At 41.1% G+C, this 15,364-nt stretch overlaps 1 protein-coding gene across 1 annotated transcript in view; it reads right to left on the bottom strand.

Annotated features, from left to right (window-relative positions):
• The window catches only part of LIPI (lipase I), a 39,357-nt gene that overhangs the window by 23,539 nt on the left and 454 nt on the right, over positions 1 to 15,364 (bottom strand). The window contains exons 2-5 of the mRNA XM_084617536.1: positions 11,736 to 12,112; positions 9,695 to 9,803; positions 6,594 to 6,695; positions 3,313 to 3,402 (exon numbers count right to left, since the gene is read on the bottom strand). Of these exons, the coding sequence (XP_084473662.1) occupies positions 3,313 to 3,402; positions 6,594 to 6,695; positions 9,695 to 9,803; positions 11,736 to 12,112 (678 nt within the window). The remainder of the gene's footprint in view (positions 1 to 3,312; positions 3,403 to 6,593; positions 6,696 to 9,694; positions 9,804 to 11,735; positions 12,113 to 15,364) is intronic.

Below are 15,364 nucleotides of genomic sequence, written 5' to 3'. Positions count from 1 at the left end.
AAGAGCGGCTGTGTAGCAATCCAGTACTCTTCAGCCCTGACTTCCATCGTGACTTCATCGTTCAGATTGATGCCTCAGGTGTAGGCCTTGGGGCAGTCCTCTCACAGGAGGTGGACGGGGAGGAACACCCTATTGTTTACCTCAGTCGGAAGCTGTTCCCCAGAGAACGGAACTACTCCATCGTGGAGAAGGAGGCCCTAGCAGTTAAGTGGGCAGTCGATGCTCTCTGCTACTACATCCTCGGTGCCCCCTTTATACTGGTTACAGACCACGCACCCCTGAAGTGGCTTAATAAGATGAAGGACAATAATCCCAGGCTGATGCGGTGGTATCTAGCTCTGCAGCCCTATGCCTTCACGATTCACAATCGGGCGGAACGGGACAATGCCAATGCGGATTTCCTATCCTGCTTCGGAGAGGGTGAAGACGCCAGCTCCGAAGGTCGGGAGCTGGATTTGAGGGGTGGGGTATGTAGGGAGCCAGGGTGGCTTCCCTCCAAAGCAGAGGGTAAAGAGCCACCCTCTCAGCCTGAGTGGGCGGAGCCAGACCAAGTTTATACCAATCCCTGGAAGGGGAGGGGTGGGACAGAAGTACAAAGGGCGGGGCCCTTTGCCCAGTGAAGAGAGCATCAGGGAGGGAGACAGACACAGGCTGCTGGCTGCTCCCTCCAGACCCTGCTGCCGACCCAGGGGAGGCCCTGGGCCGGGAGGAACCTGACCGGGAGGAAGGCCTGTGGCGACCAGAACTGCCAGCCACTGAGTACCCGGAGGACCTGGAGGGGCCCGGCTGTAACCAGGGCCAGCGAGAGCCCGACACAGAGGGTGAGCTGGAGCTGCCAGCAGCTGAATACCCGGACAAGCTGGAGGGACCAGAGAGGCCCGCTTGAGAGACCGGGTAGGAAGTAGTCCAGGGGCAGAACTGCACCATGGGGTGGGTGTATTCGGTCAGCGGGCGTGGAAGGTTCCCTGCTGACCCAGCGGCGGGACCTTCGCCTCCCGACACTGCCAGGGCCCTGGGCTGGAACGCAGTGGAGTTGGGTGGGCCTGCGTTCCCCTACCCCAGCCAACCTGCCTTGGGTAGCAGAATCGCACGCTACAAACCCGTATCAGCGCTCCCCTGCCCGAGGGGCGCGCTACAGACTTGTGCTGGCATACCTTTTCTGCTAATTCCCCAGCGCCCGAAAGGTGTGACTAAGGCCTGCCTGTGGGACCCTAGCTCTCCATCGCCCCCTAGCGGCTCAGTGAACCAATTGAAACTTGTCACAGGGGCAACATTCCTCTCTCCCCAAAAACTAGGCTGTAGGACTTTTCCATAACACTGCAGATGTCTGGGAATCCTAAGGGATTCTCAAGCATCCAGAGCCATCCACACAGGGCCCACCACAGCAGTTCTGGCCCCTTGTGGTTCCACATGGCCCTTGGCAGTGGGGCTCTGCTGTAGCCATTCTACCAGGAACTCTTCCTGGTCACAGCTGCCCAACAGACATCCCTCTTAATGGGCGGTCCCCACTGCAGAAGGGGTCTGTGGAAAGGCAATACAGCTGCAGCCTGTAATACTATATCACCTTTTCAATGTAAACTCCTTGAGAGAAGGATGTTGTACAACTGCTGGACCCCCAGCCTCTCATTCCTCCCCTGTCATGACTACATATACAAAGATAGCAAGCATCTTACACACACGTATATATGGTAAGTAATAAGATACAGCAGGTATTTTGGTCTGAGAAGCCTCTTCTATCTGCTCACAGAGAGCTTTTTCGTCAAACTCTAGGTAGCAGTGTGCATGGACTAATTCTCATTCATCCAATAGCAGAGTAGGAAAGAAAAAGAATACACTGGGCTCAGCCATCCGAACAGTTCTATACATGTGTAACCCTTCTGCCCGTCAGAGTTGGCAGCAACAAGGGCCGGGTTCAATATCTAGGGGATTCATTCCAATAACACAATGCAAACCAGCTTGAGCCCCCACCCAGTGACCTGGGACAAATATATACCACCCTCGCTGGGCGCCTCCAAGAGGCAATACTTCCCCTCTCGCAAGCACATAGTCTGAGTGTAGCAAAAAGCCTTTTAATAACAGAGGGAAACAATGTGGCATTATGTTGGGGAAACACCACCAACAGGATTCATAACACAACCCATGAGCAAAAAAACCCACCCCCAAGCAAATTGGGGCATGCCCTTTTCCCTTTGGTTCTTGAGTCCAGCAACCCCAAATCACCCAAAGTCCCAAAAGTCCAATGACCCAAAAGTCTCTGTCCCTGGTCAGGGCAGCCCCAGAGTTCGAAAGTTTATCTGCGGAGATTTACCTCCTAACCTGGGTGGAGATGGGACGGGGGTAAGAGGCACCTTACATGATCTGAAGCTGACTGCCCCACAGCTCCATAGGCATTCGCTTCGCTCCACTCCGCCAGCCGCCCCACAAACTCCTTCGCTCAGCTCTGCTCCGCTCCGTGGCCCACAAGCAGCTCCCGCCGTCCCACAAACTGCTCCACCAGCCGGTCCACAAACTGCTCCGTGTCCCACCAGTAGCTCCCGCCGTCCTACGAACTGCTCCACCAGCCTGTCCACAAGGCACTCCAGCCATCCCACAAACTGCTCTACAATATATCTTCAGGCTCCCCCACTACTTAACACAACACTCAGTGATTTCAGCTCTTAGTCAGTTCAGCTCTTTGGTGAATTCAGCTTGTAGTAGGGGAGCCTCAGTGCTGGTGCACCATTAGCCCAAAGTGAGCTTAGCAGCCTGTAACTAGACTCCTAATGGAATCAAAATCAGCTCTGATATTCCACAGTGGAGGAAGTGCAATTAACATGTAAGGCCCTCACCAAGGGGCCCATACCACCAAGTATCAATACTTGTCCCCAACCTCTCTCAATTCACAGAGTTTTAAAACCTATGACCCTTGCCTAGCGAGTGCTACTTAGTTGATGGTGAGTCCCTCCATCATAACAAAAGGCCACGTACAGTTCCAAGCACAGTTCCCATAATCAGGGTAATAACAATTTATTCTTCCTGCCCCAATAACAGAGACACTGGGGATCCCACAGCAGCCAAAGTGACCATTTGGGCAGCTATGGTCTCATTCTAGGTGGGGTGGGTGTGCCTATGCAAATGAGATCGGCCCCTGAAGTTCTTTTCCCCAACTTGCCACACCTCACCACCAGATGTCAGGGTGGAGCTCATCCTGACACTGCTTACACATGCAAACCCCCCTGAGTTCAGTTTTGCCTTACCAAACCTTAGTTGAGTAACTGTATACATCTTCTGCCACGCTCTTTTCTGAATTAAGATGAACATATCTTTAGTTACCACTAAACGGTGTTTGTGGACAGCCAGGCTGATCTTCTCCTCCATTTGGATAGAAATCAATATTTCCTAAAGGTTTCCTGTAGCCAAAAACTAAAGTAAAAACATCTGAGGTAATAAAGTACATCAATGGATTTTTCAAATTATAATTTATAATTGCACAATAATGTTTAATAAGGCTTCAAGGTAAATAAAAGTTTCTGGAGCTTATTTTCCTATTGTTCTGTACATACCTCTCCTATTGAGATAAACTGAATATGTTCCGCAAAAACAAGGAGGAGTCCTTGTGTCACCTAAGAGACTAACAAATTTATTTGGGCATGAGCTTTAAATAACACTAATAAATAACCACAAAAGCTTATGCCCAAATAAATTTGTTAGTTTCTAAGGTGCCACAAGGACTCCTCCTTGGTTTTGCTGATACAGACTAACACGGCTACCCCTCTGAATATGTTCCTTTTTTCTAGTTGCACTCTTTTTTTTTCTTCTAATCATGTTATTTTCTCTAAAAACAAAAGTAATGATATGCAAAAATCAGTGGGCTATATTCTAATCAGATATTTGCACAGTACTCCTGTGATAAATAAAGGAGGGTGTAGCTCCCTTTTATGGAAATCCAGCCAGCCAGTTATCTATAAAATCCCTGTTAGTAGCTGTTCTCTACTTGCTTTACCTGTAAAGAGTTAAAAAAAAGTCCACAGGTAAAAGGAAGAGAGTGGGCACCTGACCAAAATAGCCAATGGGAAGGCTAGAACTTCTTAAAATTGGGAAAAAATTTCCCCTTTGTCTGTCTGTGGTTGTTCTCTGAAGAGAGGGGACAGAGCAGAGACAGGGCTGGAGCTATGCTGTAAAAAGCTGCGGGCCAGGTATGAAAATCACCAGATCATACCTAAAAACTACTCATTTGAAACCCCAGATATGTAAGTAGGTCAGAAAATGTCCAGGAAGATGTGATTAGGTTTATCTCTTTTATTTCTTTATGGCTTGTGGACTCTTTTGTGCTAACCCCAGGTGCTTTTATTTTGCTTGTAACCTTTAAACTGGACCTCAAGAGAGCTATCTTGATGCTTAATCCTTCTAATTGTTTTTTTTTAATCTAGCAAAAAGCCTAAATTCCAAGTGTATTTTCTTTCTTTTTTGTTTTTAATAAAATTTACCTTTTTTTAAAGAACAGGATTGGATTTTTGTGTCCTAACAGGTTTGTGCATATGTTGTTTAATTAGTTGGTGGCAATGGCTGATTTCCTTTGTTTTCTTTCTCATCTCTTCCCTGGAGGGGAGGGGGGGCGAAAGGGCTTGAGAGTACTCCACAGGAAGGAATTCCCAAGTGCTCCTTCCCTGGGTTCCAAAAAGGGTTTTGTTTGCAGTTGGGTGGTAGCAGCATCTACCCATCCAAGATCAGAGAGAAGCTGTAACCTTGAGAGTTTAACACAAGCCCGGACTGGTCAGTATTAATTTTTAGAATCCTTGCGGGCCCCCATCTTCTGCACTCGAAGTACCAGACTGGGGAATCAGCCTTGACAACTCCCATTGACACCAATGAGATTGCCATGCATGGAATAAAAGAAGACTAGAGCCCTATGTTTACGTAGTGTTGTGGCTGAGATTTAATTGCACAAAGGTCAGGAAATTCAGAGCTCTGGTTCGCCTCAGCAATCAAAATTCTGCACCCATGTTAGTTTAATTAGGGTTTTTCATTCTATGCTCACAACACTGAGCCCTGAGATAAACTAGCAGACTACAATACAATGTAGCAGAATGGAAAGGAACTGCTTTCCAGTCTTCCTATCCCCCCCAAAGACTCTCACTGATTTTAGTGGGCTTTGGATTAGATCCATATACCTTAAACATACATATATACAGTAAAACCGCAGAGTTATGAACACCAGAGTTCTGAACTGACTGGTCGACCACACACTTCATTTGAAATTGAAAGTACACAATCAGGCAACGGCAGAGTCAAAAAAAAAAGAAGTTAAAAGTAAACTACTAAAAATATAAAGGGAAAGTTGGTTTTCTTCTGCATAGTAAGGTTTCGAAGCTGTATTAACTCAATGTTCAGTTATAAACTTTTGAAAGAACAACCATAACATTTTCTTCAGATTTACAAACATTTCAGAGTTACAAACAACCTCCATTCCTGAGGTGTTCATAACGCTAAGGTTCTACTATACTTATTCATTTTACTGCATATGAGCTTTGTTTACAACATCAAGGTGTTTTAAAGATTAATGTTTTAATATGCCTTAATATGTAAGTCAATACATTAATGTTAACTGTTAATATTATTATTGAGAGACCTTATTGTGATACATATGACCAAAGCACAGAGATGCAAGATTTTCTGTGCTTTTAAAAATCATCAGAACTAATTATTCTTTGGCAGACTTATGGTGCTGTGGGAATCCTAACTGACTTTCTTGATTTTTGTATAATAAAAATCTTGATTTCAGCATTACACTAATGTGGTTCTGCTCAGGATTCTCAATAATGGCTCTAAATCCATCCTCAGTTAAAGTCCATCCTCCACAGAAGTCAAAAGGAGTGGTAGTTGCCTATCTGACAGAAGAATTTGGTCCTGTGGTATTAAAGTGTTCACAATTCTCGTATGTGTATGGACATGATGTGAGTATTGTACAAATTATCTTAATGCTTAACTAAGAGAACCTACAAAGAACACAGTGTGAATTGACCCATTACATTTACACATATTTTGATATCCTGGGGAGACTGCATGAATTCTTCTTCCTTCAAAGTGCATTTACTGGAACAATATAGACATAAATTACTGGAAAATAGTCTACTTCTCAGTGTCCCATGAACAAAAGGAGAGTTGTGTGGGAGGGAATCAACCTACACCTTTGTTGATTTTTTAAATTAAAAAAGTCCTGATACTAATTAGTTTTGGATCTAGAGCTGAAACCCTTAGGTCGCTCAAAATAGTCCAATTGATGACAACCAAACCCTTCATATAAGAACAGAAGGATTGGGCCCTTCATCTCTAAATATCATTAGTAAAAGGCCATATTCCATTTTCAGTTTGAACAGGCACATAGGGACTTATTTAATGCCACTGAAGTCAATAGAAAGACTCCCATTGAGTACAATGGGATCAGGCCCTTCGATAGCAACAACTCAGAACTGCTCCTGTTTATCAGTATGAACCAGAACAACATTACTTGGATGCTCCTAATTGACTTTCTCCCCTCCTCTTTCCTACTCCTGCATTCCAGGTTGTATATTTCCTCCTAAACTCAAACAGGAAAGTATAAGCTATGTCATTACCATCCATATCAGTATGAATGACATCAACAAACTGTGCATCTGTATGATCCAATCTCTCACTTGGTGGTTTCCCACTGAATAAAGGGCCAGCTGGGTCAAGACCTGAAAGAAAAGAAGGATCATGTGGGCATTATTTTTCTAGGGCTCTATTTCAATAATAATTTTTAATCTAATTTTTTCTCAAATGTGGCCACCATGGCTGCATGCGGCCACCAGAGGCTTTTTGTGTGGCCACAGCCTCCTGGGTGGTGATGCGGGGGTGGGGGGAAGCAGTGTTAATAAATCTACAAATATCACTTTTCATAGAAACAGACTTACTTACTAGCAAGTCTAAAAAATAAGGCAATCAAAAAAACAAAAGAAACAACAACAACAACAAAAGACAAGAATATGCAAAGTACATTATTTGTTTCTATTCTGTTTGGGTCCAGTAAAAAATAAGACAACTGTACATTATTATTACTGAGTATGCAATAAAAACTTACATAAATAAATTACAATGATTTGGATGTGTATATGTCCATATTTATCTGTTTTTCCTTAAGTTAATTAAATATTTTAGGAAAAATTGTCAGTGGCCACCAGCAAGAGTTGGTGTGTTGGATCATATTAAAGAAGTTCTGTATTAAAATCACAAATGAATTTGATTCCCCATAGTTTAAATTCCAGGGTATTACTAATTAAGAGGTCTCTTGGGTTTTGGTACTGTTTCTCTCCCTCTATGTGTGAAACTTGCAAGCTGCTAATTGCGTTAGTACATTCTAAGACAGAGTCTGTTCTCAAAGCAATTCACACAGAGAGAGACTCAGAGCAATACTCTGTAACAACAGAAACAGCACCCAGAGACTCCCCGCCCTTTTGTTGTACTAACAATTGTGATTAAAATAGAGATAGAGGATGTATGTGGATGGATGCTTGGTGTGGATAATAACTGAATGATCAGGGAGGTGCCAGCCTAAGAATCCAGTGTCCATCGGCTGAAGAAGGTGTCAAGTGGAAATAACCAGAGGACCCCCCCGGAGGGCAGACTGGAATCCACCCAACAGCCTCAAGAATGGGAGAACCAAAGAACAAGATAACATCTAGCAGCACGGAGCAGTCAGGAATGTGCTATCTGCTGATTGATTCAGCAACAGCATGATGAAGCAATTCCCATAGACTGGCATAGGAAGGAATTCCTATAAAAATGGACTCTAGAAAGTGAGAACTTTGAGTCTCCAGTTCTGCCACTACACTTCAGGAGCATCGGATGCGCATCTGACACGGACTCGGCTCCACTCTCGTGTACAGGCTACCTGGCCAGTACTCTGTCACGAGCAACTTCTAGGCTGGTAACTATAACCCCTATGCAGAACTGGTATGAATGAATGAATGAATGAAAATATAGTTAAGTAAGGAATAAGTAACAATACAACAGTGTGAGTTTTATATATATTTCTTTTTATTATTCTATTTACAATAAATGTGGCATTTTGCCTTGTCCCTTTAATAAGATCCTGCTGGTTTTTATTTTATGGGTATAACAGGTGGTATAACAGGCTGCACTCTGAGACCTCAAAAAATTTCTTGTGAGATCCCGCCAACACCCATGTTTGAATAGATGCCTTGACAATCTACTTTAACACATAGTTCACGCACAAAGACTCATCCCTTTCTGGGTTTGTCTATATTAATAAATTAACAATGCAGTTCAAGCCTTCACTCCAGACTTAGTATCTCCTAGGGTTCCTACTACAGGGCTGCTCAGTCCACATCCTAGATTCTCTCCACCCAAAGAGCCACTCCCACCTCACTTTTATCTAGGGGAGTAACAAGCCACCGACACCAGTGGTTCTCAAACTAGGGCCGCTGCTTGTTCAGGGAAAGTCCCTGGCGGGCTGGGCCGGATTTGTTTACCTGCTGCGTCCGCAGGTTCAGCCAATCGCAGCTCCCACTGGCCGCAGTTCGCCGCTCCAGGCCAATGGGGGCTGCGGGAAACTGCGCAAGCCGAGGGATGTGCTGGCCGCCCTTTCCGCAGCCCCCATTGGACTGGAGTGGCAAACCACGGCCAGTGGGAGCCACGATCAGCCGAACCTGCAGATGCAGCAGGTAAACAAACCGGTCCGGCCTGCCAGCAGCTTTCCCTGAACAAGTGGAGGCCCTAGTTTGAGAACCACTGATCTACACCATGGTTCTGAGTCAGTAGAACCACTTTATTCTTTCCCAACAGAAACAATGTCTGCTAAGTGAGTGGGGTATTTCAGGCAAAAAATTCCAGACAGTGACACCAAAAGCACATGGTATAACATTCGCAGTGGTCCTGGTTCCAAACGAGCCATGCCCCATTTATAGGTTTGTATTGAAATTATCTGAAATTTGTGGTTAAACAGTTTTAGTGCAAAACCAGGTGAAACTAGTCAGGTTTTGACTGAGTTTTCATTTGAAATTTAGTATTTGTGAATCTGAAATTCAGAGAATGACAGGTGTGAACACCCAAGGATCAAAACAGAAGAAGCTAGTTTCTTGAAACTTGGTGAATTAAATGGCTTAGTTTTGTTCATCTCTGCCACAAATCCCTCAAATGTAGGGTCTCCATGCTGTATTTTTATGCACCCATATTCCACTGATATTAACATGCATCCAAACCTCCCACTGAAGTCAACAGGAATTCTGAAATACATACAATGCTTGATCAGGCCCTAAGGCCTAAAATTAGGTTTGTAAATCCATATTTAAGCTCCTCTAAAGCAAGTGGCCTGATCTGCGAGAGTGCTAGGCACTTGCAACTCCCATTTAGGATTCTAACTTTAGTCCGGTAGGTTTGAACATTTTGGTCACAATTTTTTTTTTCCCCAAAGTGACTTAAATCCTAGGCTGAATTTTTGTAGTGGATTAAAAAAAAAATTTAACATATTTCTAAATACTGTTTATGCTACTGTTATATTGGGTCAAATTAATCTCTGGATTTACATCAAGGATGCATTTGATCCATTGTCTTACTAAATAATTTAATCGTGACGTATGTGTTGATTTTTCAACGCTGGCACCCATATGGTATGCAGCTAACTCAGACAATGATGGAAGATAAACTAGAATGGGGGTGGCAGATTTAAAAGTCTTACCTGTAATTCTGCCAAGTTTACCGTTATACATCTCTCCAACAAATCCAGCTATATGAGCCCCAAGGCTAACTCCAATCATATAAATAGAGTCAAGAGAAGCTCCAACTGCCTGTCAGTAAAAAAAAAAAAAAAAGGCGTGATTATGGGTTATACAAATGTTAACCATAAGGTTTACAATATGGTTAGCTGAATAGACTTCAGTAAACTAAGTTTTACTATTTACTTTTCCTTAAAACTTTAGGGGGGGTTTCTGACTTTTAAAAATGATGGATTTTAAGTGTCTTCTTTATTAACTAGTTATACTGTACAGTAGTTATAAAAATGTAAGAAGGAGGCTGGTAACCTTTCTTCCAGGCTATCTCATTGATTTATTTTTGAAGAAGAGACAGAGTGTTATCAGATTCTCTAGAAAGGTGAACTCCTAAAACCGTCAGCTAAAAGCAACCCTGACCCCATCCCAATACAATTAAAAAAATACTACTAAGAAGCTCTGATATCACATGGCCAGTTCAGCAAGGCTATATCTGTAGGAACTCCTGAGAGGAGGCAATGCTTACCACATTCAGTAGGAGACTTTAAAAAAAAAAAAAGCTATTCCAGGACTCAGAGGCAATACCAGCAGATCTAGAGCCTGCAAGGCCATGGGATTGAGAACTTCTCTCAATCAGTCCTAGAGGTATGATATATTATTCCTGGTCTGGAGGTGAATTAACAACTAAATGGCTGCATAACAATCATTTTGTCAATATGACGTTTGGAGTCCTGGGCCTTAACATCTTTACCCCTACTTTTTATCCCCCTTGTGAACATTTTACTGTAACACAAGTTGTAGCAGAGCAAGATCTGCTCAGTGCATGTGGTGCAGCCACTGTTCCACTAGGTAGCCTACTTGCTTCCTGGTTTCAGAGTGGCAGCCGTGTTAGTCTGTATCAGCAAAAAGAACGAGGAGGACTTGTGGCACCTTAGAGACAAACAAATTTATTTGAGCATTAGCTTTCGTGGGCTAAACCCCACTTCATCGGAAGCAGTAGTCTGCATCAGGGATCTGGGATTATGCAATATGTAGTCCTGTCTACCCCAGTATGGGACTGTGCCTACATTCTTATAATTATTTTAGTCTTATGTCAGTTTTCCACCATATTTTTGTAAATTAGCTAGTGCAACCCAATCAGCATTAGCTGATCCCAGAGGCCATGTGGTGTGCCATATCTTCTGTCCTCTCTTCTTACCACAACCCACTTTTTTTCTCTGTTAACATTTGTGCAGATATTTTCTTGTTACAGAATCTTCAAACTTTCTGAGAATGCTCAGGATGGGAAGTGATGGGGATGGAAGAATTTCAGACAATAACATTGATAATTGAATAAATGAGACTTTAAATTATTTTGGTCCATTTAATTAAGTACTGATCCAAAACCTAGTGAAATACATCGGTGGGTCTTTCCACCAACTTTGTGGGCTCTGGCTCAGACTTTTATTCATCAACAATTGTTTTAGCTGCTCCTGTTAGCACTGGGAGGTATATAAAATATTTTGTACAATGGAGAACTGTTTTTTAACTGCCTTGTATCAATGATTTCTGATAAACATTCCATATAAGTAATATTCATAAGTGGGCTTTCTTTGAACCTCATTTAGCACTTAAAGGAGTACCTGATGCAACAATTTTTAGCAATGTAATGGTCTAGAGTTTTGCATATCCTTCACATGACCTTTCTCCTCTGAGATAGCAGCTCTTTGCTTAATGCAGCTGAAACTCCTTGCTGACAAAGTGATTCAAATATAACCTCAGTTCCATTGAAATAAAGTGTCCAAACCCCTTTTGACGTCAGTGGGAGCAGATGTGAGAACAAAGATATGTAAGTGATGCAGTGATAACTTCATGCAGTCACTAATGTAAGCATTTTGGTACAGACATTTCAAAGTATGGTATTTATTGTGTTCTTTCTGAGACCACTATATTTTGAACACTTTTTTTTTTTTACTACCCAAAGCTATGCTATTTTAAATAATTCACCTCCAGGGTAAATGTCTACCTTACCAACATCTGGTCAATGTATTTCTTCAAGATTTCTGCAACTCCTCTGCTGTTGTGGACAGCATTAGGATAAATTATAGTTGTAGCACCCCTGTTCCAATCTACTATAATGAGGTTAACGTCCTCTAAAGACAGCAGAAGTTCTTTTATGTCATTCAGCCATATTGGTGTAGAGCCTGTTAGTCTGAAGCCATGGACTACAAAGACAGTTTTCTTGGTCACATCCAGATATGTAGATGCTGTTGTATTATATTCACTGAGACTCTCGGAACAGTTTTGGTTTGTCCTTGTATACAAGAGCAGTTTCACTTTTAGATCTGTCCCAGCTAAAGCATTGTGTATGCTAAGATCTGTGAACTCTTCACATTTTTGTTCTGTATCTGAAAAATATAAAAATGTTAGACAATTGTTTGATCAGTTAGACTCTGTAAAAGGCCATTCGTCTACACTCTTTCTTTCTCTAATTGTCCACAAAGGGTGAAGTACTTCCATTTATTCTAGCATTTTGAATAACTTATTTCCTCCCCAACAAACACAAACTAGTTGCTTTAGCACCTTCACTTTGTCCTCAGCTTTGCTGGGTTCACTGAACTCATCTAAAGCCTATGCTTATTCCAACTCTGTGACACAAACCTGGGGCCAGATCCCCAACTATCGTAAATCAACACAGCTACATGGACTTCAAAGCTGATTTACCCAACTGAAGGTTAGGCCCCCAATATTTTTACAAACCTTCCTCGGTTTTTCCTGTCATATGCCTCTTTATATAAAACAAAGTATAAAAATACAAACTGTCAATTTCTTTTGGAAAGTTGAAGTAGGAAGAGGAATAGTAACTACTCTGTTCCTAAATGGTAGTTTTTCTTGTAAGCTTATTTAAACTAAGTTTTCAGTTTACTGAGGATTCTATAAATAGGCAAAAAAATAAAAGGGAATCTGGCAGAGATTGGAGGAAGTGGTTGCAGCACTTTCACATTTCTCTGGAACCAAGTGGCATTACAGAGAAAGTGGACCTGGTTAAATCACCCACACAGCTACACATGGCAGGTCCAGAGGCCCTGGATATCCATAGTGCATTGCGGTGGAAGCATGAAGAGGATTACAAACTAGCTGACAAAGGTTTGGTTTTTTTTAAATCAAGAATACTGTGATCCACATAAGAATGTCACTTGAAAAGGTCCTTTATATTGTTTTAATCAAGAAACCAACTGACAGGTGAGATCACTGAACACTATGTTCCAAATCTACATAACCAAGATAAATCGTGTGAATTTCAACAATTAACAGATGGAATAATTAGAGGTCAAATTATTTGTGGAATCATTGATAACCAGGCCAAAGCAAGGTTACTGCAAGAAATAGACTCGACGTTGCAAAGAATAGTGGATATATGCAGGGTTAGTGAAAACCAAAATAAGGTGACAGAGCAGGATACAAAAAGTCCTGAGTCTTCCTGCTCTATCATCTGGAAAGGCACAATATTTCTCCTGCTCATTCATGCAGTCACCTCATTAGAAATTATTGTAACCATAATTATTACATATTTGGAATTTCTGACTTTTAAAATTCAATACCAATTTTTTTCTGAATAAAAGTGTTAAATGTTTTATTTTAGTTTTAAATAATTTGCAGTTATTATTTAACAGGTTACATCTTTGTGGACTAATATGACTCACTAAATCAGATAACTAATAAAAGAAGACACGTCTGGCTATAATCTTTAATAGACTTGTATACAGTGAATCTTAGTAAAGTGAGGAACTCTGAAATTCAAGAACAGTTCAGATTCAGATGCAATTAATTTGATCTTTATACTAACAACATCAAAAGGTCCTATTTCAATGTCTTACATTGGCAAGATCCTGAAAAGTTATCATCTGTCAAATTTAATTTCTGGTTTTCAAATCATGTCAATGTTAGGTAAGGTGAGAAAACTAAAACAGAAATTCTCTCTCACACATGCCACTCACACACCCACAACTACACGTTGGAGACAGTTTCAGTAAAAAAAAAAAATATTATTTAGACATCTAATTGCATTTTAAATATTCAGATTCACAGCTAAACTGTACAACATTTTTCCTCAGTGTACTATGAAACAGCTGTTCTTCCTCTAGAAAATCCAAAATGGATATCACTATCTTACAATTAGATAAGATTATTATTATTACCGTGTATTTCTCAAACCTGTATAGTGAATTACAATGAGATATGTTAAATATTGAAATGTTCCTTGATATTAATGGGACTATTTTGATTTCTACACATGAAGCTCAATTCTCTCACTTACATCAGTGTAAATCAGGAATAAGTCCATTCAAGTCAATGGAATTATATGGGCATGAAACCAATGTAAGTGAGATCAGATTCAGATCAATGGAAACACAAAAGCCTATCCTGTTGGATTCAGAGTAACAGCCGTGTTAGTCTGTATTCGCAAAAAGAAAAGGAGTACTTGTGGCACCTTAAAGAATAACCAATTTATTTGAGCATAAGCTTTCGTGAGCTACAGCTCACTTCATCGGATGCATACTGTGGAGATATCAAAGATGAGTGAAACCTATTAGCTGAAAAGTATGCTACATATGAGTTAAACGTATCTCAGATGTTTACTTTCAAGTATGAAATGAGTACAAAAGTTGTTCACTGAAAAGTAAATACAGGAAAAAGGACAATGCATCTGCTTTCTACACTTCTGCATACTTTATATTGTGGAATAGATGAAAACTCAAATGGATTTGAAATGTTTAGAAATAATTTGAGACCGTTCAGCAGTAAATTATTAAGCAAACTGGAAGCTTTGCAAATTTGATTTCACACATTTTTGAGGCAACATTTATTGGTTTCAGGTTTCAGAGTGGTAGCCATGTTAGTCTGTATCACCAAAAACAATGGGGAGTCCTTGTGGCACCTTAGAGATTAACAATTTTATTTGGGCATAAGCTTTCGTGGGGTAAAACCCATTTCATCAGATGCATGGAGTGAAAAATACAGTAAGCGGTATATATATTCAGCACATGAAAAGATGGGAGTTGCATTACCAAGTGGGGGGTCAGTGCTAAGGAGGCCAATTCAATTCAGGTGGAAGTGGCCTATTCTCAACAGTTGACAAGAAGGAGTGAATATCAAGAGAGGGAAAATTACTTTTGTAGTGCTAATGAGGGCAATGCAACGTATAACTAACAGTTGTATAACTAACATGTTTGTATAACTAACATTGCTTTTTATACACCCTCATGAGAATATTCAAATATGCTCTTTTGTCAGATGCAAAAATTATAAATATCAGCTGGGCAGTTGTAGTTATTCCAATAAATATATATCATTTCACCCTTTTCCATTTAAATTTGTAAAATTTCTTTTATATTTGTCTTCACTTAGTGGCTTTTGAGGCTAGGACAGAGAGAACCAACAAAAACACACATTTTGACTGGAAGGGCTTTAATAAACAAATGACAGTGTACATAAAAATAACTAATTCATACATTTGTAAAATATACTTTGAAATTCTTTATACCTAGTAAATTAATGCTGAATAATTTCAGATTATGCTTAAAACTATTTTGCAAAAACTATTTTACAGTTCTCATACACTTCCACAATACAAAGTGCACATACTTCTGTTTGTGTAC

Source organism: Lepidochelys olivacea (assembly GCF_965140295.1).
Source record: "Lepidochelys olivacea isolate rLepOli2 genome assembly, chromosome: 1".
NCBI classification, from domain to species: Eukaryota; Metazoa; Chordata; order Testudines; family Cheloniidae; genus Lepidochelys; species Lepidochelys olivacea.
Note: the sequence above shows the minus strand (reverse complement) of the source record. Positions and strands in the feature narration are given on the sequence as shown.